Source organism: Lytechinus variegatus, chromosome 12 (assembly GCF_018143015.1).
Source record: "Lytechinus variegatus isolate NC3 chromosome 12, Lvar_3.0, whole genome shotgun sequence".
Classification (NCBI taxonomy): domain Eukaryota; kingdom Metazoa; phylum Echinodermata; class Echinoidea; order Temnopleuroida; family Toxopneustidae; genus Lytechinus; species Lytechinus variegatus.
Genome location: NC_054751.1, coordinates 31778248 through 31806157, shown reverse-complemented (window position 1 = coordinate 31806157; position 27910 = coordinate 31778248). Strand labels below are relative to the sequence as shown.

Here is a 27910-nt window from a genome sequence, read left to right as displayed (position 1 = left end):
TTCATTTTTCTGTAGTATAGTGAAAAAACTAAATATTACTGTATTTAGCATTAGCGACTTTACAAGAATAGTTCAGCGGCCGTGGGAGAGTTTCATGAAAGAACTTTTATCAAATATTGATATCGTGTTGTTATGTATTCTAGTTGTATTTTCTATATCATTGTATATTTGAATGGAAAAAGATGGATAACTCGATAGGATAACCTCAGCCTCATCATCAATTAAAAAATATTCACTGGTCGGGTGCACTTATCCAACGTAAAGTTGATTTGAATAAAATAAATGTAATATTATATCACCATTACCATCATCATTATCATTATGATAATGCATTATTTACACATGGTAGCCCTTTTTAAATAGGAAATTGTGGAGTTCTGAATGATGATAATTTCATAACTCCATACTCTCATCCATGTTTTCTTTTCAACTTAGGTTTACTTTTTTCCTAAGAGGCAGAAAGTTTTCATAAGATGTTGTGCAGTGTAACCCTGCATGGATTCGAATCCATGACCTCTTGTGTATGGCTCTCCAGCCGCTGAGCCGAAATGCAAGGTTATTAAATGATATAGCCATTAAGCTACCAGCAATATCTCAAGGGAAGGTCTAATTATTTTAGAGTTCAAGATTTGAAACCAAATCCCTCATCTTGCCTTTTCAGGACTTTTAAAATAAGGTTGAATGAAATCGAGACCCAGGCCTTGGCAAGAGTGGTTATCATCTCTTTTCACGCCATCTAAGCAATAGAGTGGGCATCGATTAGATTTTTTTTAAAATAAGAATCCCTTTTTTCATCATCATAAAGGTAATTCATTTTAGCGTATCATTCTAATCATTAAATTATATATACCGTGTTTACACGGTTCTGAACCGCAAGCTGTAACAACGTGTAAACGCAAACCAAAAGCCGATTCTGCATCGGCTTTTGGTTCTGAACCAAAAGCCGATCAAGGGTAAACACGGTAATAATGATAATAACGCAATTCTTGTAAGGTGCATACATGTCATAACGTCCCTATATGCGCTTCCAAATGACTTGGACATGATTACCCTGGCTTTAGCCCCGCAGCCTTTACAGCGAAGTGACATTTCAAGGAATAAATTCCTGCCGGGTACCCTCACCTGGGTAGTGTGCAGGACAATATGGATGAATTTCTCGCCGAAAGAAATTAAACCATGGCTGGGATTAAAACCCACGACCCTCCAATTTCGTCGTGAATATTTGCGATTTGGTCTATTTGCGATGTCCCTTTAGGGCCACCATATTCCTCCATGAATGAAAAAGTAAACGAATTGAATATAGGCGAGTATTGAGCATTCTTAAATGAACCTGTGGACCCTCAGGGTTTCTCTATTGGTAATGAAACGTGTAATATTGGTAATGTAACAAAGTTGACAGTAGTGGGTGCTAACATATGAAGACAAAATTGAAAAAAAAAAGAAACGAATTCTTAAAGTAACAAATGGGCACGAACATTAAATACATCTTAAGTCGACAATGGCTTTTAGCTAGACACATGCATCAGAAAAGTGCTACAATAATAAGAATGTGCTTACAAGCCTTGATTTTTTGCCGGAAAATAAAATAAGGACATATCTGCTAGCATGTTCGACTGCACTAGAGGTAAAATGAAATAAAATGATTTTTTAAGGATGTTTATTTATGTTGCGTCGGTGATTGAACTAAAAATAAATCTTTGAGCCAAACTGGAAAGGTATGGTAATTAATCCGATAATTGTTTTATGCTAAAGATGCATTAAGAATGCAATTGGGGCATTAGAAATTTATCAAGTTTCTATACATGCTCATAATTAATGAAATGAAATATCAATGGGCTTTCCACGTCAAACGAAATTGAAATGGTCTTTGATCATTCACGGCTTTGGAAGTATAAGTGCCAGTTTCCTCAATGTACTTTTAAGAAAATCATTCAAACATGCCGGAGCGACGGTCAGGAACAAACTTCCTAGCAATTCATAAAATTGCAATTCCGTAAATATAGCTTCAAATTAAACTACCCAAAAAAAGCGCCACACGATAAATTCTTTGAAGATTATTCCCACCTATATCATGTTATCTGAATACCTAAGCAACCTTCCCCCTTGTGAACAAAAATAGTTTGTTGACATAAACATTTACCTCAATGTATTTTTATTTTCATCGTGTGAGCATTTATATTCCTTTTGTACTGACTTTAGTTAAAATTGCTATATACATTGCTCCCATTTGTTTAGAATTTTTACGCTACACTACTTTTTTAACGATAACATATTAACTTATTCTAATACAACTATGTATTTTACAGGAATATTTCATGCCTTGTGTATGGTGTGTGCTTTATACAGGATCAAGATGCATTTTATTCTGAACTTTTTATCCTTTTAAAAATGTATTTGAATTGATAAATAAAGTGTCATTATATCTATCTCGCTCTGTGTATCGCATATTTTGTTTCAAGGCTAGTTTAAATCCTGGCAAGTTGCTGAAAATTCTTAAAAGTAGAAGGGTGGAAAAATTACAAGAAACTCAAAATTCATGAGACCGCCCCATGCGGAAAGTAATTTGATCTTTGCTTGGTTTTCTCACTCATGTGTTATGAACTATGGGACCGACGGCTTTTTAATAACAGCAAAATTGATTGTCCAACTCCATATCTAAGGGCGCTTGAGAACAATTATATATATCCAGTTTCGAACCCGACCAACGGTCCACAACCTTGACTCCACTAAGAAATTGTGTTTAGTGCCGTGAAACAGGGGCGGCGGAGCGAGGTTGAAAGTGGGGGCATTTTTTCTCTTTTTTGTCTTGGTCGTGAAAAAATTGGGGTGGGGGCAAGAGCCTCCCATCTGTACGCCTCGATCTGCTTATCTACCCCACTCACATGACTCATGAAACTTAAGGCATGTAGGATTATCCTTACAATTTTTGTATTAACATAAATATGAGAATATGAGAACATGTAGATTATCCTTACAAGTTTTGTATTAACATATAAACATGAGAATATGGTTTTCTTGTTTCAAAGGGGAACTTGTTAACACGTACAATGGGTCCTTCTCAGGTGAATGGGCACAGAACACGTCCATGAGGGGCAACTATCTTGGGTAAAAGGGGGCACTGATTCGAAAAAGGGCAATTACGAGAAGGGAAGGGGCACTTGCTCACACATAAAACGGGTTCTTCTTAAAAGGGGCACAGATCACGTTCGGGAGGGGGAATATTTCAGGGAAAATTGGCAAAAAAATCGAGAAATGGCACTTTCTAACACATAAATCGGGGTCTTCTCAGGGGAAAGGGACACAGAACACGTTCGAGAGGGTGCAATTTTGCTTTAAAACAATTGGCACTTATGCGGGAAAGGGCACAGTACACGTCCAGGAGGGGATATTTTTCTTGCGTAAAAAGGGCATTTTTCAGTGCTCAAAAGTGGGGGTTGGGAACTGTGCCCCCGGCCCCCAGGATCACCGCTCCTGGTATTACCTGGTGTGAAGTGTTTTCTCAAGAGCAAAAACACACGACATCCTGTCTGCCATCAATGTTAAGTGCCTGGGTAAGGATCAGTAGATAGATTTTAATTAACACAACCATTCTGCTGGTAGTCTATCAATGAATAAATATGAGTGATTTTCCTATCTTAATCACACTTCGGAGAAAGTTTCAGATTGTATCCGGACAGACCAAATCGTGAGTAGCTTTGAATTTTTAAAGGTTTTTATGATTACTTTTCAACGGAAGCTTCAAAGTGCCATCGATATTACATGAAGCGAGGTACGTTATTTTGCCAAGTCGACTTATCAAAAGTTGTATGTCAACTTGGTGATATACGTTATCTTGCCAAATCGACTTATTAAAAGTTGTATGACAACTTGGTGATATACGTTATCTCGCCAAATCGACTTATTAAAAGTTGTACGACAACTTGGTGATATACGTTATCTCGCCAAATCGACTTATTAAAAGTTGTACGACAACTTGGTGATATACGTTATCTCGCCAAATCGACTTATTAAAAGTTGTACGACAACTTGGTGATAATACGTTATCTCGCCAAATCGACTTATTAAAAGTTGTACAACTTAGTGATATACGTTATCTCGCCAAATCGACTTATTAAAAGTTGTATGACAACTTGGTGATATAGATCATCTCGCCAAGTCGACTTATGACTTACACTTTTCATAAGTCAACTTGGTGAGATAACGTATATCTCGCCATCGTAACAAGTCGCTGGCACTTTGAAGATTCCATACTTTTCATATACCCAGATCCTTTTAAGAAGTATATGTGTGATTCAAAACTCCTGAATTTACGCTCTATTCTTTGAGTAATGTGATTTATCTATTTCATCTACTAGAAATCGATTTTTACCATTTTTTATATGTATCATCTTGAAAGATGTAAATTATTCGTTGCATGTAAATTTTATATACAAAAGCTGGTATTTTGACAAAATAATGATATAAAGAAAATTGCACTTTTGCAAACAATTTTTATCACACTTAATCGAAAGACTTCGAATTTGAAGTTTAATATACATTCTCTACGTTTCATTAAAAAAGAATCTCAATAATATAGCAGTAAGAGCCGCAATGTTATTCATCTTTTGATATCAAAGTTATTAAAGATAATAGACTTTATAAATTGAAATTAATTAGACTACAATATGTAATCTAATAAATTTTCGAATGGACTTATCATCATGAATATAGAGTAAGATTGCCTACATCCCGTCTACACCTAACAGTGTCTCCAGTGCCTTTTTGTCCTAAATATTCTTTATGATTCCTATTTTTATGAACGCATTTTTAATATTCATTATATTTCTTTTTCTTGCCATTTAGGTAACAAGATGGGGCAAATTTTACTGGTTTTCATTTTGTCGGTAATGATTGGTAAGATTTTTGTTCTTCTTCTTCACGACATTTGTCATAATCCATTATTATTTTTATTTGATGCGTGTTTTAAAATGATGTGTGTGATTCTTATGTTTAAATTCAATGGCAAAATAGGATTCGAAATTCAGAGGAAAATTACAAATGATGGAATTCAAATGACGTAATGAGGGCCCATCAGGTGACATCGTAATAATAATTCATTTCTCTTTTGTCAGATCTCCCAAATTTCCTTTTTAAATTGTCAATTAGTCTGTTGCCAACTCGTCCACTCATAACATGGTCTAGCTTCATTTAGTCGAATGCCATTCTGTCCATCAACATTTCTTCAATCATTTAGGTCCAATAACCATTTGGTCCAATCATCACTTCGTCAAGTACCGTTTCGTCTCATAACCAGTTGGTCTATTGCCCATGTTATTTTCATTCATTTTGCCCAGTTAGCACTTAGTCCAATTAGACCAAGTGGTGTATGGACTAAATTGCTATTGGAGTTGGACCAACTGGTTATTAGACGAAATAGTCCATGAGTGACTGAAATGTGGATAGTTGACGAAATGATGGTAGATGAAATGAAAGTAGACGAGTTGGTAATTGGATGAATCGGTATTAGACCAATTGAAAATAAACCATTTTCTTTTTACCTGAAACGGTTTCGGATCAAGTATAACCCAAGAATTTTATATAGCTTTTAAAAATCATTACCTACATAAAAAGAAAACAAGGATCCGATATGATTTTTAAAAAATAACGCATTACTGGAATTAATTGCTTTTTTGATTGATTGATAACGAATTTATTCATTCCAAAATTTTAACAAAGTTACAAAGTTACAAAGTTACAAAAGTTGCTTATGAATGATTACATTAATTTTTCATACTGTTTTGTCTTTAATCATGATTTGACTCGATTTATTTTGGAAAAAAATAAAATCTGCATTATTTGTAGATAATTACATTTTGTACCTCATTATTTTGAAAATAATGATTAATTTCCACTTCTTTTTTTAAAATCAAATATCAAATCATTCTATTCTATAAGCGAACAATAACTTTCCATATTCATTGAAAACCGAGAAGTATTAAAATATTAAAAAAAAACTGGAGCCTCATATACTTCTGTTCTCGGGGACGAATCATTGGCTTGGATAATAATCTAGAAGATAAGGAAAGCATAAATAGATACATCAAAAGTTGTTATGCATTTATACTAATGTGTCCCTACAATGATTATTGCATATTTATGGTTGGGGAATACAGGATACACTTCATCATTCAAAATACAAGGGCAATACGACGAAAAAAGCTCATAAAACTGATGAAATAGATGTTTTTACTTAAGCATTGTTATTTGTTAATCATTCCTTCTTGACCCCCCTCACCCGGAACGTCAGCGACATAGCGTCTCTCAAAACCAATGGACTTAAGATGTCAATTCCCCCCCCCCCCTTTCCATCAATTTTATTTCAACCTGCCCAGACATGTTCTGCGTACTTCTTAATGCCCGCCTGCTTGCCGAGACTCTTAAAAACAGTAATGAGACTTTGATACGAATTTGGATTTACGAAAATAGGATCTCCAGCCCTTACATTAACTTTTGGGGATTCGCTGGCTGAAGTGCTCTGTTCTGTTCTTTTTGCCTGAGATTCACTACCAGCAAACTTTACATGTACGTACTTGCTGGACTCTATGTCACTCTTCTTTTGCGGGAATTGAGCGATTGTGGCTTGCTCCTCCTTATCCAAAACTGACCGGAGTCTCTGACCACAAGCTATACATATTCTCTTGTTCTTGAGGTTCTTTGCCCCGCACTCGCTACACACCCTCCATTCCCTTTTCTGGCGGATCGTCGCAACTTCCTTGTCAGTGTTGTCGGAAATGCCAGTCGTTTCCACCCTCTGTTCTTCAACAACTTTTAATATTCTTGTTTGCAGAGTAGCATACAGCTCTTTGTAGTGTGTCTGGTCTACAGCATTATTCAGCGTACTATCAGGCGCTAAAATCTCCGGTACTTGTTCTTTGAGCCGCTGAGCTGTTTGCCAATGCCCAGGTTTCAATTCATTATCCGCCTGCAGCGTCCCTGTTGGACTCACCTCAGCGATACATACACTTGTAACCACACTTGTCTTTACTTTGTTGTTATGTCTCACATGATAGGTTTTTCCGATCACCTGGTCGTTATCGAAGGCAACTAAGACATCTCCATCTGGAAAAGTGTGTGGTTCATGTGACTGTTCACGTAGCCATGATATTAAGTATGGGTAGCTACCTGCAGGAGAGTTGGCAGAGTTTATTTCACACGCTGCTCTGCTACCACTCACAGAATATGAAACAAGGTTTTCACCTAAGCATACTGGGAGAACAGCTTTACTGTTGCCTAAATGGTAGATGTGTTCGATTGTCTTTGCAACTTCACTTTCTGTTGAACCTTTGCCCGCAATCCCTTCTAGAAATTCACGGATAACAAGATTCCGATCACATACCCACTTCCTTAAATCACTTTCACAGAGGGATTCAATTTGGCTGTTTGATTTTTGAAGTTTCTGAATATCTTCTTTTATGCTATCTCTCTGTGTTCCAGCAATATGTTTGGCAATCTTCCCTAACTGAACCTCGTTACATTTTGCTAATTTTTCCAAGATGAGATCGAATGGACTATCGTCAGGGTGTGATTCTACACTTGATGCTCCCTGCTGCTGTGACTGTGTGTCCTTTTCCAAAGTTACACGATGTATGCCCCCTGGCCCTTTCTCATCTTCAGCAACTGTAGCTTCAGTCTCACACACACTCTGCTCAGTGAAGTAATTATAACATGTCAAACATAAATGATACTGACGTTTGGCAGGAGCTTTCTTAAACCAAAGATTTTCATTCACAAACTCACTTTTTGTCCGAGCAGGTAATTTGGAAACCAGCACGTAGTTCGAGTTCGAAGGAGCGTCAACGGAGCCAGCAGCAGCAGCTTCGGAAGCCCCGAGCTTCCCGGTAGCCGAGGTAGGATGGGGGGTCGGGTGTCCGGACACTTTATCTGTTTGAAAATTGAAGCCTTCTTTCTTGTCTGTGGATTACACTAAAAATATGAATCCATTACTTGTAATCATTTTCTATTTTGTTCTTTATAATATTTCCTAACATTTTGTACTAAAAATTGATGAAACTTCGCTGGTAAATTTTTCCAAATGACATTCTAAAATTGATCGTCCGGACACACGACCCGTCCGGATACACAACAAGTGGGTATACTACGTTCCGCAGTGACAGTGTTCTCCTCAGTTTTCTGTGCGTGGTACAGATGAGACTTATTACAGCACCGGATCACCGAAGAAAATTTCCCACTAACTGATCTTTTCATATCATCAAACAAATTGCGCTTACAATAAGTAGGATATTATAGGATGGCTTCCTCGAAAAACACTGACTATAACTAGCAGTGCATGCAGCAGCGGTACGATTGTTACACACATAGTACATACCTGACATACATTAGTGTACATCGCGTGCGGCGGAGAATCAAGAAACGTTGAACGGCTGAAGTAAAACTATCCTTGCGACAATTTGAAAAACATTCATCCAAATTTGTGTAATTTTATTTTTTGTTCAAAATGCCACGCGGTGGAAAATTAAGTAAAAAATTTATGTGATAGGAACATGTATTTTTTATGCCATTTAATTTTTTAAAAATTTTCCACCGCGTGGCATTTTAACGAAAAATTAGGGGGCCCGTTTCTCAACACCGTCATAAGTCTAACTTCTTGACTAAATCGGAGATAGTGAGCTACTTGTCCGCTAACCGTTTCACGAAGCCCTCTTTACCAAGATCGGGTACAACAACCTCACTAAATATTTATGACACCTCCGAACCTGTCACAACTTCTTTCTTAATGACGTAGTGGCATCACGTGGGTAGACTATGACATGCAAAAGTGCCTAGAAATGTGAAAATTATAATCTTACGTAATCAATCAAAGATGTTGAAATTACATCAAAAAACAAGTTGGATAATGCATTCTATGATCATGGTAATACAAAGAATCTACAAAAACTGTTGGTAATACTCCACAAAACCATTCATTTTGAAATAGTAAAATAATCTATTTGATAAAGATTCTACCACGTCAGGCCATCCATAAATGGACTCGTATTTGTCGTTTTCAGACCCCTATTAACATTTTGATAAATTCTATCTCTAATTTATGCATAGAATTTGTCGAATAGTAAGTTTCAGTATCTAAGATTTAAAAGAAAATTGTTAAACTATATTTTGATGATGTTTGGAATCGTAAAATACCGTATAATTATCATCATTTTACAACGAAAACCGTTATGGTTTTACTTTCGTAAACTATTAGAATTGGATATCCCGGGGGTACCCATCTCAACGTCCACATGTGATTTTTTAGTCACGAGATCAATTATTCATAATTCCATTTTCTCAGCAATTGAATGCTCAAGTCTTCATGGTCTAAGTATGTATGGTGCATAATATACCTGTGCTATTATTCTTAAAAGATGAAATTCCCAATTCATCACAATATTTGCAATTTTGTTATAATTTTTCTTTTTGAAAATCATGCTATTTTGTGACTAAGGCTACGTCTCGTCTGCTCTTTTTACCGATAATATCGATATCAAGGTATTTTAGTTAGGAAGCCTTTCGAGAAACGGGTTTAGTAAGATTGGAACTAACTCCGTGGTTGGTGGATAAAGATATGACTAACTTGTCCAGGTGTTGAGAAACGGGCCCCTGGAACACAGGCATGTACACTGTTGCCATTCACTTTGTACAGCCTCGCCGTGAGCGCTGAGCCGTGAGAGGCCTAATGAATTATGCATTTTTGCCCACGATCTTGCTTTTCCGGGATTTCGGCCAGTCCCCATAAAGCGGTACTTTCTCTGACTGCCAGAGCAAAACGAACTTTTGATGCGAAAGCACATAACTTGGCCATCAGTTTTAGGCCGTCAAAGAATTAAGGTCTTTCAGAAAGCGTTTTAGAGGCGCCAAAGACTTTTACAAAAGCCAGTATTTATGCCGGCTTAGAAACATGCCTATTGTGCATTTTACGGCATCATGTTACTTTCCAGGTTTCAGGACGATTTAGTCCCAATGATTTAACACAACCTTGGCAATCGTTTATACCTCTCAGCGGTGGGATCGAGTACAAGGGTCTGCGCTTGCAGACTAGCGAAGGAGAGGATCGTCGTCATTATTGCTACCCTAAATGAACTTTGAGCCAATCACAGTATATCGGAATTCGGGAAAGGAACTATTGTAGTTTAGCGAACAGACCCTTCGCAGATGAAGGTGCACGGACGACTTTGTTTTTTTTATTAGTGTAATCATGGACATGGTTTAATAAATACATTACTTTTTTATTATTTCAAATCAATGGTTTCAATACTGAATTACATCACATATCCTTTTATTTTGCCGGTAATTCAGTGTACGGTACATTTGGCCGGACCTTCTCATGAAGGTAAAAATAAACTTTACATAAAAAAAGGATTTCGTTGTTTGATTTTCAGCATCATCATCACAGCAATCATTGGGAGTAGAAGATGGACGAATCACTGACTCACAGATCACTGCTAGCAGCTGTTTTGATCAAAATCACTGCACCGATCGAGCTAGACTCAACCAACCACAGAGTAAGTTTGAATTATTTTAACTTCCGAAGGTTTACACGACGTGACGACGAAAAAGTGTGCAATGGTTTGAATTATTACATAGTGCTAAACTTGTGTAATATGCATGTCTGGGCCCGTTGCAGAAAGATTTGCGTTTAAACGCAAGCCAAGAAATCAATCGCAAGTTCCAAATGCGCGCTGTTGATTGGTTGAAAATCAAGTTGCACATGATTTTTAGAGTTGCGATTGATTGCAACTCTTTCTGGAACGGGCCCCTGAAACGATAAAACAATTTGAAAATGAAAATCTTTATGTATTAGGTTAGGTAGTTCTACCAAAATGTGCCATGCATATCAATGGTACATTTCGGTACTAGCAAGTGAACATTTTGAGTCATGTACCATAATGTGAAGTTACCAATATGTGCCGAAACACATGATATTAATGCCTTAGTCACATTTGCATTACGGCGTTCGTACGGCGAATCGAAAACAGTCTTTTTAACATTTTTTTGTACCAACTACATGTAGGTGGTTTGCATTGAAATTAATAAAACGGCTGTTTTCGACTCGCCGTACGGCCGCCGTAGAGCAAATGTGACCAAGGTATTAGGCACATTTTGAGGATGATTTTCACGCATTGGTAAGTTAGCATAGTTTGCATTTTCCCAAACTGTAACACCACAGGGTACATTGTGGCAAATTAACATAGCAACGCTGTTCCTTGTATTATCATATTTACGAAAACTGTTTTAAAAATCGCGCGAATCGTGAATAATTCTGAATTTCAAATTTTTAGGTGGTAGTAAGAAGGGAGCATGGAGTGCAAGAACTAACAACCAAGACCAGTTCATCCAAGCAGATTTACGACAGCTGCATGACGTCATTGGGGTAATGACCCAGGGTCGAAATGCCCACAGTCAGTGGGTGACGAGTTTCCGGGTAATGTACAGTACAGATGGACTGACTTGGACGGCTGTTCAGAATGCTATGATGGCTGGTAATGAGGTGAGTTGTAGAGTGACATCACCTAAGTTTGAAAGAAACTGCGTTACTTTTCCTCATTCCATTAACTGAATACGATGAAAGTACGTGATCCAATGTTACAGCAAATAAAATTAAAAGCTCGAAAGTTGGTCTATATGATTGCAATCAACAAATAAAACTACAAAGGTGAATTCCTAAATGGCCTCATTGACATAAGTAAATTTGCGCATACATTCGTAATTCCGAAGGTTCGTTATTCCGAAGGTTCGGGTATTCCGAAGGTTCGGATATTCCGAAGGTTCGTAATTCCGAAGGTTCGTTGGTCCGAAAAGGAAATGAGGTTCGTATTTCCGAAGGTTCGTTAGTTTGAAAACTAATGATTAACGAACCTTATTTCGTTTTCGGACTAAGGAACCTTATTTCGTTTTCGGATTAACGAACCTTCGGAACAACGAACCTTATTTTGTTTTCAGATTGATGAACCTTCGGAACATCGAACCTTATATCGTTTTTGGATTATCGAACCTTCGGAATAACGCCACAAATGTTCGGATTAACGAACCCTTTTACGTTTTCGGATTAACGAACATCGAGGTATACGCAATTTACGTGTTTCGGAATTACGAACCTTCGGAATTAAGAACCTTCGGAATTACGAAGTATAACCGCAAATTTGTACCCACAAAAAAGAGAAAACCCACCCAAATGATAATTGCTGGCGAAAGGTACATTTTTGGTCAAAATACGTCGACGGTGCCATAAGGGACCATTGTCGACAATGTCGACCATTTGCGGATGCGTCGCAAGAGCCATGGTGACGATCATTTACCATTTTCTTTTATAGGTCTTTCCTGGTAATACGGACAGGGATACTGCTGTGACGAATCTCTTCTCTCCCAGCATTGTAGCTCGTTTCATTAGGATTGAACCAGTGACTTGGTCTGGCCACATCAGTTTGAGATTCGAGATTCTGGGATATGTTACACCAAGTAAGTTCGGTTTTACTTACAATGCCTATAACTTGGGTTTGGAAAAGAGAGAAGTGGGAGCAATTATAAAATTTAGTAGAAACGAAGAAAGTTCGTGTATAAAGATATGTTTAACGTTTATCGGGAAAATAAATCACATAAAGCGGTTGATATGTGAAGGAGATACGTTCTTTATGTTGTTGTATAGGGCGTGATTATAAGATTAGAACTTTATAAGGTAATGTAATATATAACTAGACGATTTTAAAATAGTTCGTCTACATCTGATGAGAAAAGTGGTAAACGACGCCTCTTAAATAGTCTGAGTCAAAAGCGTATCGAGCTTTCGCGATTTATGAAAACGAGAATGTCGTTTGCTTACTTATCAAACTAAAATATGTGCATATCCCCCTTTTTTCATCTGATGTGTACATATATTAATTATTGTATTCTTTGGAGGCTACTTATTTTTAAGTGTAAACTTTTTGTTGCCCTCCTTTTCTTGTAATATTTCTTTATACGAATGTACAATTTGAAGATGTTTTTATTATTATCAAGAATTCCTCTTCCTCCCCTCTCGCTCTCCATCTCCCCCTTACTCCATCCCCCTTCTCTCTCTCCTATTTTCAACAGAGATTGAAGGACTCCAGATAGCTTTGGGTATGAAGGATGGCCAGATACCTGACAGTGCCATAACTGCTTCATCAGAGTATGATGCCAACCATGGAGCCGAGCGAGCACGTCTGGATACCGTTGCTGGTGAGTTTAAAAAATACCTTTGATCCCTTTCCCTTTAATTTTTTTTACATTTATTTCATTTTATTAATTTTACTTATTTATCTATTTAGTCATTTTATTATTATTTAGTTTTATTTATTTATTTATTCATTTATTTTTTTTTTATTTATTATTTTTTTTTTTTTTGGGGGGGGGCATTGCTTCACTTGCGATTTGTCCGCAATTATTGCTGTTTCGTTTCTTTTACACCTATCATCTCCAAGTACATGATGTACATGATTGTGTTGTGGAGAGGATGTGACAGTGGTGATGGTGATAGTTGTTGTAGTAGTGCACTGTTAGAAAATTTATCCTTAAAATAAAAGAATTTCCTGCAGCAGAGTCTCGAGAACACTAATCTTACCAGATCATGTAAAATTACAGGAAATTGGTATTTGGTGTATGGAACCTTACAAATTCTTTTAATAAAACACCCTTTTCACCTTTTATTAACAGACCTGTTCTGTTGAATTGCAGAAAAATTCCTGTTTTATGAATTTACAGAATGATTCTGTTATTACTTTCTGCAAAATCTTTATTTTTTCTGTAAAATCAGGGCTTTTTAACAGTGCGGCGTGATGGTGGTGGTGACGATGATGGTATGATGACGTTGATAATGATATTGATTATCACAAAGATGATGAGGTAATCCTAATTGATAAGAGAATGATAATACGAAATGACTGTGTAAATTGTCGTTTCCTTGTTTTATTTTGCCAATCATAATGATTGCAATACCTATTTTGCAGTACCAAATATTTTTCATTCCTAGGTAATAATTTTAGTTGCTGTGCTAGTTAGTAGTATCTGTGCAGTAATAACAACAATATTAAGAAAAAAAGCATTAGTAAAATATCATAAGAAATGACGTATTCATGATGCTGATGTTAACAACAAAAAATGAAAAAATAAAAAGTCTACATTTTCCCCGCAAATTTCGACAAACACTAACTTAATGAAAGTGCATTAAAATCAAATAAGTTCTGACTAAAAGTGTTCATTACGTTGCAAAATAAATGAAAGTTGAGTAAATTTAAACTTTATTTACCGGCATCACTCAATTGACGAGTTAAAATGGTCAACCTCAATAAATGAGAAAAGATATTTTTACCGTATGTTCTGTTTTCTACACTATTTTTTTTTTATTCGAGGATGGCCTTCCACGAAAGAAATCTGTATACCAAGATGTTAATTGTCACATGCCGAATACAATTCGCAATGTGTTGTATTTCAGTGTTACCTTGTCTATGGAATACATGAATATTTTTACACCTATCAGCACATACTGTATAACATTCTGGTACCTGCGAACGATTTTTTTTGACATGGGGTGCTTGATTTTGATTTAAAAAATGAAGGTCCATTTATTCACGAGAAATTGTCGCTACAAAATGAAGGTGATTCCGGGCCAGGAAAATTTTGACAATAAAACAAAAGAAGAAAAAATACAAAATAAATGGTTTTGCTATAAAATGAAAGTGATTTTTGTTAAATTGTGTTACTTAGCATATTATTTACCCTATTTCCAGAGATTGCTGCATATCTTGAATGCGACTCCAGTATCCCCCCACTTCCTAGGGCTATGATAACACTATCCTCCGAAGTGTAATCAACATTCTTATTGTCTTCGAACTTTTGAACAAACGCCACAGAAGTCCTCTCCATTCTATTTCCCCAAGTTTTACAGAGAAGTTCTAAATCTTTTAAAGAAAATAAAACAAGGTAGCTTTTGTTAAAGAAGAATATGAAAAGGAATAAGGAGGAGAAGGAGGAGAAGAGAATGAAGGAGAAGGAGAAGAGAAAGAAGAAGAAAAGGGACGAGGAGGATAAGAATTAGAAGTAGAGGGAAAATGAGAAGGAGCAGGAGAATAATAAGAAGAAGAAGTAGAAGGAAAGGAGGAGAAGAAGAAGGAAAAGAAGAAGGAGGAAGAGGAGAAGAAGAAGAAGAAGAAGGAGAATGATAATGATTGTAATAATGCTCCTAAAAACAACGAATCCGTAAAACAATGTAATGGGCACTAATGAATGCAAACATAGCTGCAATCTAGTCTTCTCCCACAGAGGTTAATGGTAGTTCCTCTTGATTTCATTACAGCCGGTGGGAGAAAGGGGGCGTGGTCGGCACGGACCAATGACGTAGACCAGTGGTTGCAGGTTGATCTGAACAGTTTCTACATGATAACGGGTGTCATCACTCAAGGTCGACAAGACACTAATCAGTGGGTGACCACATTCAATGTGTCATCCAGTGGTGATGGAACAACCTGGACTTACATCCTTGACTGCGATGGGGAACCAAAGGTAACTGAAGAGCTGACATATCATGACATATTGGTATATTTTAACCAGGGTCGGATCCAAGATTTTTCAGGTTTCGGGGGGGGGGGCAACTTGTGCAAGACAAAAATTGACTATAGTTCTCAAGGGGGGGGTGAGGGGGCACGGGCCGGATGCCCCCCCCCCCGATCCGCCACTGCTTTAAACATACGTAGGTTAACTTTGACCATAGTTCCAGACAGTGACAATTGTCAAGTCACCAGCAGTGAAGAACTTCAGAAAAATAATTTCATAATGAAATGAGAAGAAAATGAGAATATACATAAATGTTTGAACTGGATTTTATTCTATTCTGTAGTAAAAATGTTACACTGCCGTTTCATAAACATTGAATAATGCATTCTGTACAAGTCTGGACTATGTTTCTTGTTTATATCCGGGGTTAACGCATGATATTGCCATCCATTAAGATAGTAGTGGTCTTGTGTCCAATGTCAAATCTTCAATATTTGTTTCTTCTTATTTATAGACATTTGATGGAAACGTCGATCGTTACACTAAGGTAACAACTGAATTTAATCGACCAGTCATTGGCCGTTTCCTTCGCATTCATCCTACTTCTTGGAATAATCACATCAGCATGAGATTGGAAGTTCTTGGAAAGGGACCGGTTGCTAGTAGGTTTCTAATATTTTAATGTTTGTAGAATCTTTGTTTAGCTAAAAGTAGGAGTTCCCAATCCAGAAGAATTCTCGATCGAGAAGAATCGAGAAGAATTCTCGATAAATAATTTTCAATTTATTGAAGTGGATTTTGGTAAGATTTTTCAGAAGGCGCAACTAATTTGATTTCATCTCACCGCTTTCATCATTAATGATGGCTTTTGTGATACCTTGATCCTTGTGAAAGAACTTATGTTTCCCCTTTGAATGGATTGTTCAACCAATGTGAATGAGTAAAAGCTATGTTTGTCATGGTAAATATGAATAGGAATTGACAAAAATGAGCGATCAAGAACGTAAGCAATGTGAAAAAATAATAAATGAGCGCCAAAATCGGTACAAAAGTTGAGATTGTTATAAGAGAAAGCAAAGTACCGATCGTAATTGCAGTTCTGATCGGGAAATTGATTTTTTCCCTCTGTATTTTACCATGAAACTGTCCGTGATATTTTAATCGGATTTTTTTCTCGAAATAGAAAATTATATTTTGTTTTACTAAATATACCAACAATCTGGATGCAACTGTATATTGGGGTTACTACTAATACAAAACATGTATTTCAAATTGGCTATTGATACCGCCCAAATTGTTTTTTCTGAAATCCATGCCCCATTTACTACATTTCTTTAATGATACAATATTCTACAATGTCTTGATATTCCTTGCTTACTGGTTTTATGTAAACATCTGTTTTTTAATTAAGATTTTACCAGTAGTCAGTGGTGCAAGGAACGTTTTTTTTTTCTAATCAGACAAAATATTTGATGTTTCATTGTTTGTGATTAGAAAGTTTCGACGCCAATGATAGGTATATAACAATTGACCGCTTAGCACAAAATGACTTACCTATTTGATACACAATCGTTTTAAGATATATTTTTCAATATTAACCCTCGGAAATTATTGTTTTCATTTCTCCACTCCAGGCCAACGCTTTGCCCCAATGAAACTTGGAATGGAAGATGGAGGGATTGCGGATGATCAGCTTTCCGCCAGTACATGTTATGATTCAAACCACTGTGTCGACAGGGCAAGGCTAAATCAAGTAGCAGGTTTGATCATCGATGTTATAACAATATTCAATCTCTTATTATAATATTTAACTTTCCCTGATAACTATTTTACATTCGATCCTTAGATGCTGAAAAATGCATTTAAAAAAATCTTCGTTCAGCATCATATTCAATGTATTTTGAACGTGTAATTTTACTAGAATGCTATCATAATGTTGGCTTTGAAGTGAAGATTCTATTTTTCTAATATTTTCCTTTAATTTGCGACAAAAGTTCTTATTATTTAGCTTTGGTGCTAAAAATTGCCTTGGGGTAAGTTTTGTTATCCCTGTGTTAGATTTATTTCAACTGTTCCTTGATGACGTTGTATTCGTGCATTCCAAATTATTGTAAAGGAGCACGTTCAACCCTTTCGTAATTAAGAAGGTTTATATATATTTTAAGCATTTGCACACCATACCGTTTTGATTTCTAATTGTATGTTCCAGTTGCATAACCACTTCCAGGTACCACAGGGCATAATGACATAATCTTCAGATGGAAAACTGGGGAGTAATAAAATCTTGCTTGAAAAAAAAAATGGTTTAAAATCGATTTTATTTCTCCGTAGGTGGTGGAAAGACAGGTGCTTGGTCTGCCCAAGTCTTAGACCATTCACAATGGTATCAAGTAGATCTTGAAGTAGACTATGAACTGCGTGGGATCGTACTCCAAGGAAGATCAGATTTAAATCAGTGGGTGACCGGTTACAAGGTTCAGTATAGACCTGATGGTCAGTCAACATTCACAGATATAGAAGACGACGATGGAGATGCTATTGTAAGTGATTTTATTTCAAACATACTTTTTTTTGGGGGGGAGATGGGAATCATAAAGATATCATCGTATATGACCGTTTTTAACATAACCAACATCATCGTCAGAAAGGGCCATGAACTTGATTCCATTTTGCAAGGTGATGTCAGTCACAATTTAAAATGCTATTCGTGAAAAGATCCGAATCTGATGAAAATTAGACAAAATTTCACCACATAATCCGAATTATTTGTGATGACAACGTTTATCATTTTCTTTAGACATTCACAGGGAATAGTGACAGGAATACTCCAGTGACCAGCAAGTTTCCTCTTCCAGTCGTCACTCGGTATGTCCGTATTCTACCTGCTAGTTGGCATGGCTACATCAGTATGCGCTTTGAGCTGCTTGGAGAGGGGCCAATCAATGGTAGGGACCAACGGCTAGTTACACAAAGAATTGCATTTAAACAGAACGACAATAATACTCGCAAATCCCGAATAGATGTATCCGATTGGCTGAAAATCACGTTGAGTTTATGCGTTCATATTCATTATGGGAATAGAGAGAAGATAGCACCAATTAAGAAGGTTGAATGAAGTCCTTAAAAGGTCGGTAAGCCATAAGGTATATGACGGTGTCAAACAGGTTCAAAGATACATGAGATGAAGGTATCATGATGATGATTGGTCAACCTTGCAAGAGTTACCAAGCATTCTCATCTGATCAATCTCTATCTGCTCCATGTTGTTATTTGAAGGAGTTCGCTCATATCCTTACGAAATATATCTTCTCTTTTATCTTCCTCTGTCTTGCTGTAAGATTCAGTCTCTTCATTTCTTACCTGAGAGTCACTATCATCAGCACGGTGATCTGAATCAAATCAATTTCAGCCGCACCACCATGAAACCTTTAAAAGATCATCTATCTTTTCTTATATTTATTCATTATAGTCGTTGCCACTCCTGGAAAACTTGGAATAGAGGATGGAAGCATAGAATCTACTCGTCTCTCTGCTTCTTCGTGCTGGCGAAATGACCATTGCGTCGATCGCTCCAGACTTAATCAGCCACACGAAGGATCTCTTATTGGAGCATGGTCTGCCTTAGTAAGTTTACAAAATACCACTTATTTCTTTCAACTGTCAAAGTGAAGGTCTCGTGATTTGGTCCAACCAAGTCGATATGATAGTCCTTTTGGTAAGGTATTATATGTCTACTTATTATCAAGCATCGTCATGGTAATTTTTAGCAACCAAGTAACATGACTCTGCTCCACCATCCTCTGAGATATGATAGGACTGCATATTTAATATTCTTTGACACAACTTACCCCATCTTCAGTAAATTTAAAATCTGCAAAATTTCTCAAATATTTGACCTGTTAATATGGATTTGCAATCATCAAGACATTCCCCATTTCCGCAGACAAACAATGAAAACCAGTGGATACAAGTTGACCTACTTGCAGCCTTTGAAGTTACTGGGGTTATCATACAAGGACGGAACAGGGGTGCCCAATGGGTGGAGTCATATGGCATATCCTACAGCATTGATGGCAAGGACTGGATTTTGGTAGACGACTGCGATAGAGAACCAAAGGTGGGCCATCTCAGTCCTCTTATTTATAAGAAGCAAAGTGTGACTGTCTTGAAGTGTCAATGTTTGGGTGATACTGTATCTCACTAGGATGGCATACTGTGAATGTTCAAAACTCTTTCAATGAATTTTACCATTTTAAAGATTAGTGAATGTCCTTGGAGCATACTGACTAAACGGGTGATGCCTTACCACTCAACATGAAAGTTTACTATTTAAGATTCAACCATGTACTATGATTTCCTTAGAGAGAAAAATAGGAGGAAGAAAGTAGAGGAGACAACGTGTGAATCAGTAAAATATATACAATGAACGATAACCTGCCTTGTAAATGACAACCTTCAAATGTACTCCTTTGTTCCATAATTTTTTTTCTCAGAATTCCAGTACAAATAACCAATAATTAAGGTCAAAAATCATATCAGGATTCATTTAGAAATAGAGATTGGTTTCCCATGTAGGAAGAACGTGAGACACTTCCGAAATCTGTATACATGTATCTGCCCAAATCCTTTCAGACTAAATGTCTTCTTTTGTCTCTTATGTTTCAGACCTTTGTTGCTAATTTTGATAGTAACAGTCTGGTTGAAAATGGTATCAGCCCACCGGTGACAGCTAGGTTCTTCCGTATCCATCCTTTGACATGGCACAACCATATCAGCTTGAGATGGGAACTCCTAGGAGAGGGTCCATTCACATGTAAGCAGTACACTCACATAATGAATGTCTTTTTGTAAGAGGACTTACAAAGAGTCTTGAGTTATACCTTGAGTCTCGAGTATTAAAGGGAATTAAGTCTTTAGTATTAAAGGGAGTTCCTTTGCCCTGCGAATGCAACTCCTTTCAATATGATTCCCACAATCTATGATAGACCACATATTTCCCAGTGGACAGCTCTAGCATTAGGCCATTCTATTCGATCCTCCATACTAAGAAAAATAAATAAATGAAACGTTCCAAAGGAGGGCCTCATTGCATTTTACTTTTGTATGAAAATGGTGTGATCCTTCAGCATATTTACAATAAATTTAATATCACTTTATTACCAAAGGTGCCGTATTTCAGGCTTTTTGCTTTTAAACTGCAAGTTTGGCAGTTTAAGGAGTAATTCTAACAAGTCAAAATGTGCTTTAGTAAGGCTGAGAAGCTACCAAAAGCAGAATAAGACTTCCATGGATACGAGTGTAATGCACTGAGGAATATACTAACAATCTAAATGTGTCTTTGGGTACATGGACCAAAAGTTATTGTTTGCATCTTACGTTGCAGTGGCAGATGCATCTCACACACTTGGTCTTGAAGACTACCGCATCCCTGATGGCTCCATAACCGCTTCCACTGAGTTTGATTCCAACCATGCCGCAAGACGGGCTCGCCTAAATCTTCCGTCGAGTGGAGCATTGAAAGGTGCTTGGTCCGCTAGCACACTGGATCACAGTCAGTGGCTTCAGGTTGACCTACGGGGTACCTACCGTGTCACTGGAGTCATCACCCAAGGAAGATTTGATGCTAATCAGTGGGTCACCGAATATAAGGTTGCTCATAGCTTGAATGGATTGATCTTTGATACTATTCGTGCTGCGGCATCCACCCAAGACAAGGTATGCATTCAAAACTATATCATAACGAACCTACTCTTGACATCCTACATGGTTTCTTGCAATGATTTCAGCAAATGGAATGTCTAAGGCTTAAACAACTGGTCACCCAAACAGATGATGATTTCTATTGCCAACAGAAATGTATAGACCTTTGTTACAAATACTGAAAGATTTCTCCTGAATATTGAAACCAAGGTAGCAATTCAGCAGAACTGGTACCTCTTCAAAACTAAATTGCAGACATCTTGAAAGGTAAACTTGTTAGGAAATAGTTCCCTTCTATGGCTACATTGTTACTGTTGAGCTCTCTGAAATCAATAGTCGGTTTATTTGTATGTCTTCGGTCATGAAGAATTGGTATTCTACAATGATTCCATACCATGTAGTATTTCATTATTTTCTATGCTTTTCATCTGTTATCCTCTATAATGTTCTTTCAGGTTTTCGATGGAAATAGCGACCGAAACACTCAAGTCACCAACTACTTTTCCCCTCCACTGACCACTCGCTTTATCCGAATACTGCCAACTATGTGGTATGGACACATCAGCATGCGTATGGAACTTCTTGGAGCTGGACCTGTTGCAGGTACATACTCGTTTGTGACTTCCTTGGTAATGATTCCTTTACCCAATATTAGATTGATTATGTGACATCGAGAAAGGGTAGTTGTTTACCCTATATCTCCTTTGACACAAAAACCTACAAGAATAGAATCATCTCTTTGCATTTCAAAGCAATAAAGTTTCAAAATGAAATATCTCTGTAGTTGTTTAAAACTTGTAAATAGCTTTTATTTATTGAACCTTTTCAAAACGATTTAATTCCTTTTGACAGAGTTTGTTGGATTCTTTGTTTTATCAATTCCAACTGAATGTCAATTTATATATCTAAGACCAATATGTTATCACAAACAAATTAACTTGGCAATCCTTAAAAGCTGAAGCTTGGTGTGTTGGGGAATAAGATTGAAATTACAATTTCAAGAAATGAAATTTCAACAACAACTACATAATAATCCATGAGAAACTATTGTCTTAGTTATAGAATGAATCCATGATTTCAAATTTTGCAAAAATGCAAATTTTCTTACTACAGAATTTATTATAAGTTTCCAATCACTATGTATCGATTTTCAGATATTATGCCTACAGACCTCTAAAATCTTTACCTTTATTTTGTTATAAATTTTTACCAACTTGTAGCCATCTTGAACGACCCTGTTCCTCTGGGCCTTGAGAGTTATGTCATCCCAGATTCCAGCCTTACAGCTTCTAGTGAATGGAACGCTGATCATGGCGCAAAGAGAGCTCGGCTTAATCTTGCCCGAGTTGGGGACCTCCGCGGAGCCTGGTCTGCTCAAACAAACAATGCCAACCAGTGGATCCAGGTGAGAAAATACAATGTATGGTTTAGTCTTTGGCCCACCACTACTGCAGAATAAACATCACTTGTCATTTTTCATGTTTTCTAATAGAGGGCATAGATCCCACCGCTGCCAACATGGATAATTGCAGATTATTATCACAGATTTACAGTATATTCTGCTGCTGTAAATAATGTAAGAATCACAAATAATTTTATTATCGCATTTTATGGTGGAATTGCCCACTTATTCATTCTGTATGCTTGATCGGCCCAAAGAATTAACACTGCCATCTAACAGATATCGTAAACTAAAATCACATTACCTAAGGGAATTATCCCACCGCTGCCACCAGTATTGATGAATCACTAATCATTCTATGATTTTGTGCCACTTCTGCAACCCATTTGTCATGAAGCATATGAATGTTATTTCATATCAATATTTAAATGGAATATATCACATGGGCTTCCCCCTTAATAGGCATTTAAACTCCATTTGTCTTTACAATCCAATTGGAAAACTAATATTTATCTAGGTGCTGTTGTGATGAACATCTTGTATGTAGGTTCTTTCTGCTCATTTTTCTGATCAGCCATTAAACAAGATCAAGATAAACAAGATACAAAACATATATTAAAACCACATGTACATGAAGACTGGGAATACTCACTACCCATAGTAGGAAAGACAATATATTTTGTTCACTCAAACAGAAATCAATAAAATTTGAATTTTCTAAATATACTTCCGAATAGGTTCATGTAATTAGTGATAAATCCTTACAAGTAAAGATATGCTTAGTGATATCAGTCGAAGTCATGTATTTTCCAAAAACTATAAGATATTACATATAGTTATTATGTTACATTAACCTCAACATTTCCTCCTGCACCTTTCCATAGGTTGATCTGTCAGACACTTACCGCATTATTTCGGTGGCGACTCAAGGGCGTCAGGATGTAAGCCAATGGGTTACAGGGTACAAGCTAGCTTGTAGCACTGACGGTACTACCTTTGACACCGTACAGGGAATCTGTACAAACTCTGGAGCAGACAGGGTAAGTTTGTCTTTTCAGATTATTGAACTCTCTCGGATGTCAGCTTACCAGGCGGGGCTGGGTGAGCTGGATCTGTGTGAATCAGTCTCGGGAGGAGCACAGTTTTCCAGAATGTGAGGCTACTCATGACATTCTGTTGAGTAAACTCAAAATAAACGATTAAAGTGAATACATCAGATGTTGAGTATGCCATTGTTTTGATCGTACTGTTTAAGATTTGTGTGGCACAAATGCCAAGAAATGCCTGATCCCATCCTCACAATTTCTCATATTTCTGATTGACATGTGACTAACTTATTGGGAGTATATTCTAATGTACTTATATGACAGGAGGGAAACTAATATACAAAACAAGAAATAACAGAGGTGAAAAGCAGGTCCAATAAATTCATTGAATTCGATTCACATTGAAACTTTGCAACTAAAGCCCCTTTTACACCTTCACGGATGCAACACGGATCATCACGGATCTCAGTCCGTGATGATCCGGGGTGCCAAATCTGTATTTTCCTAGCATTCCCGGAGTGAGTAAGGAGTTAACTGGTTATTAACACGGATATGTACGGAAAAGTACGGAGTCTACAAGGATAGGCGAGGTAGCAATAGGGATCCTGTTTGATATGCTCCCGGAGCCAACACGGAATACCCGCATGATCACGGATGTTACTGGGTCTTTACACGGACCTTACTACTTCTTGTCGCCGGCATCTTGCTAGAATGAAGTTTCGTCCCTTTTTGCAGCTTCTGGAGCATGCTCGTGCTTGGTTATGAATACGGACTATTGTTCATGTACGCAAACAATACAAACATTTGACCCCGGATAAAGCCGGTATCAACAAGGGTCACCCGGTTCTTACAAGGAGCCTCCCGGATGCATTCGGTAGCTACACGGATGTACAAGGAGGCTACAAGGATGAACACGGATGATTATCAGTCCGTGTACTCCGGGATGAAAAATTGAACATGTTCAATTTTTCTCCCGGATATGCCGGCACATCAAGGATGGCGCCGGATGAGTAGCCGGAGTGTACACGGTAGTCCCGGACTGTACAGGGATGACCCCGGATTGACAATCCGGGATGATCCGTGTTGCTTCCGTGAAGGTGTAAAAGGGGCTTAAGAATGCAGTCAGTATCCCTAAGAAAATCACCTCTTGAGGTACAGATTATACAATGTTAAGATGGTAGGCCTACTTAAATTGTAAATACATGTATTACTTTTCGTTAAAGAGTTAAACTATTTGTTGAAAAATTGAAATAATAATTTTTTCCTTGAAGATCTTCACTGCCAATTCTGACCGTGACACCATTGTGACCAACACCCTACCTGTGCCCCAGAATTGCCGCTATGTTCGTCTGATGCCCGTCACTTGGTATAGTCATATCAGTCTCCGTATGGAACTATATGGTGAAGGCCCTCTCACAGGTAAGTTATTCAAAACTGGTGAGCCACAAAGATCTCCTCCTACCCCCCCATCCTCCTTTCCTCCCCTACCCCCCCCCCTTCTTTGCATCCTCCTTCATTTATTCTTTTCAAAAGGAAGACATCTTTGAGGTGAGAGAAAACAAGACCCTCCTCCCCCTGCATTCTCAGGATTTTGTAACATCAAAGGAGACTTGAGAGAGTATTGGGCAGAGTTTTAAACTCTTTGTTCGAGGCAAGGTTTGATAAAAAACCACGCCAAGTCACCCCACTTCTACTCCCAACTATTGATGCTACAATCACACCTACGTAACCTACTCCAAACCGACCGATAGTATATCATTGGAAATAATGTAGTAGTAGTTATATTAGTCAGGAGCCGGTTGCATTAGTGTGACATGCCTTATAAGGCCAGCAAACTAATTGATATGAACATCATATACAGCATACAGAGAGCCATATACATGTATAACCCATTTATAAAATAATTTTAATTCAACATTATGTAAAAATTTTGAAGATTGGTCCGACACATATATCTTTATGTTTATTTTTCAGTGTGAATGTTCAACATGCCAGACCTGACCAGGAAATTGATTTAATGGAATGATTACTCACATTGAATGGAAACATTTAGTTTCAATCATCCTTTCTCTATTAAATATCTATGGAAATAACTATGAATAATTTTTCAGCATTTACATGTATCTCTTAGAATTATCAGGTTTTGGGATCTTTATGCGAGTATGTCCTTCCATTTTCAACAAATTTACGCATATTAATCGTCTATATAATTTGGTTCATGGGTTGGTTTGTCCAAAGTACTACTTTTGAAATATTTATCATCGTCTTGTTCAAACTATCATAGGTAAACATAATTCAGTTTTTGAAAAATCTTACCGATTTTGATTTGTAAAAATGCAATAAATCTCTATTAGTTTAGATTTATTACAGTGCATTTATTAAATATACCATTGCTTTACTTTGAATATACTTTTAAATATTACTTTTTACATGATATCAGATCTGTTACTATGTAATGCAATAATTTGAAACTTTATTACAATGTTCATATTATGTTGTTGGTTTGTAAGGTAAGTTGATTATCATTACATACAAGTGTACTGTACTGTAGAAGAATTGTCAACTTTTACTTGTCATCAGATTCACTTGCTATGGAATACACTTAATATTACTGCCTCTGTAGAAGAATTCCTTTATCATTAATTACATTAAAAAAAATCTTATCTAGGGTGGAGGGGTGATATTTCACTAATAAAAGGGACCTTCTATTACTTATTTTATCAAGGAAACTTAACCGAATCCCCATGTCAAAAACAAAAAAACCCATAGAAGTTGCCTGTAAAATCATTGAGACAGAATGCACCATATTTAGCATTATTTTTTGTCTGTTTAGCACATGAAACATGGAATGTCTCCATGGTCTCCTGAATGTAGTCAATCTTTTAACCTACATGATCCTTTATTTCCTCTATGCTCTTTTCTTTCATGTTTCCCATATATCAATTTGGACAGTTCTTTTTTTACATTTTGGCATTCACCATGTACCATTTTATTAAAAATAATGTCTGGTGCTAAGACAGATTTGTTGCTTTAGTTTGGGTTGAATTTGGGTCTAAAAATGATAAAGAGCTGTTTATATGAGACATAACCCAAGCATAATCATTGTCCTTTTAATGAATTTACTTTAGAATAAAAAGACATTGTCGGTATTTGCATTCAATTGTTTTTGTGCATGTGTTTTTTTTTGTGTATCAACGAAGTTAAGGACGTTCCACAGTTAAAATGAAATCCATGTCATTGTCACCAAATTTTGCAGTGGTACATCAGCGCCTGTATATCATGTGCTTGATTTTTAGCTATTGAGCTTTGAAGTTCACCCAATTGGAAGTTTTCGAGAATTGCGAATCCAATGAATTTGGCATTTTTAGACCCCACGACATCACCATGTTGAGGTCAAACTTTTATTACCAAGTCAAAATCCACGTGAATTTTTATCAAATTTTACAGTATACTAGTAGTGGAGAATTGTATACTTAAGATGGAGAATTCATTCATATTGCTATTCGTTTGCCCGTTTAAGGCTCGCAGCACCTTCATTTCCTTCAAATAGTGTGATAGATGACAAACCACTTCTCAAAATGTTGAAATTTCAATAACAAATCTGAGAAATCAATAAATGCCGCATTCTATTCAAAATCCATGCCATTTTCACCAAACTTTGCAAACTTGTAGAGGAAGGTGTACATAAGTGGTGTAAGCAAGTGTGCTATTTAAAATACCAAAAACAAACCAAAGGTTTCTGTATTCCGCTCTACCATTTATTCAAACTCAAGGTCATATTTGTCATACTTTGCAGCACTTCAGAGTAAAGTATTCAGAAATTGTATGGTGTTTAAACACAATTGGTCCACATATTATTTTCAGCTTATTAACTATAAAATAACACATCGGATCTGCAGTTAGAATGCAGATCATGTGAAAAATCAGCTAATACCTATCAATCACCTATTCATCCATTATGATGTCAATGCGCAAAGCATAAAATATGCTCATATCACACTATTTGAAAGAAATGAAGGTGCTCCCTGCTCAGATTATGATGCGCAAAAACATACTGTGTGATGCTCCAGGCCTGGGACTGAGCTATTCAATTAAATCCAACAAGATAAATCAAACTCTGAGATCTGTCTAAACATCCAGCTTACTCAAATGTACCCATTGGTATAGTGTATGGTATATCATACACTATACTGTTCTACCAACAGTTTGGAAAATAATAATA

General features: G+C 36.9%; 1 protein-coding gene across 1 annotated transcript; it reads left to right on the top strand.

Annotated features, from left to right (window-relative positions):
• Positions 1 to 3629: 3629 nt before the first annotated feature.
• LOC121425593 lies at positions 3630 to 26848 on the top strand. Its single transcript, XM_041621704.1, has 20 exons — positions 3630 to 3685; positions 4843 to 4893; positions 10416 to 10538; positions 11316 to 11524; positions 12348 to 12492; positions 13105 to 13230; positions 15344 to 15549; positions 16055 to 16202; positions 17175 to 17300; positions 17872 to 18080; positions 18338 to 18485; positions 19010 to 19164; positions 19484 to 19657; positions 20206 to 20353; positions 20924 to 21255; positions 21696 to 21843; positions 22461 to 22645; positions 23527 to 23682; positions 24960 to 25107; positions 25663 to 26848. Exons 2-20 carry the CDS (start codon positions 4851 to 4853, stop codon positions 25665 to 25667), a joined length of 2934 nt encoding a protein of 977 aa, XP_041477638.1. The 5' UTR covers positions 3630 to 3685; positions 4843 to 4850; the 3' UTR covers positions 25668 to 26848.
• Positions 26849 to 27910: the final 1062 nt, after the last annotated feature.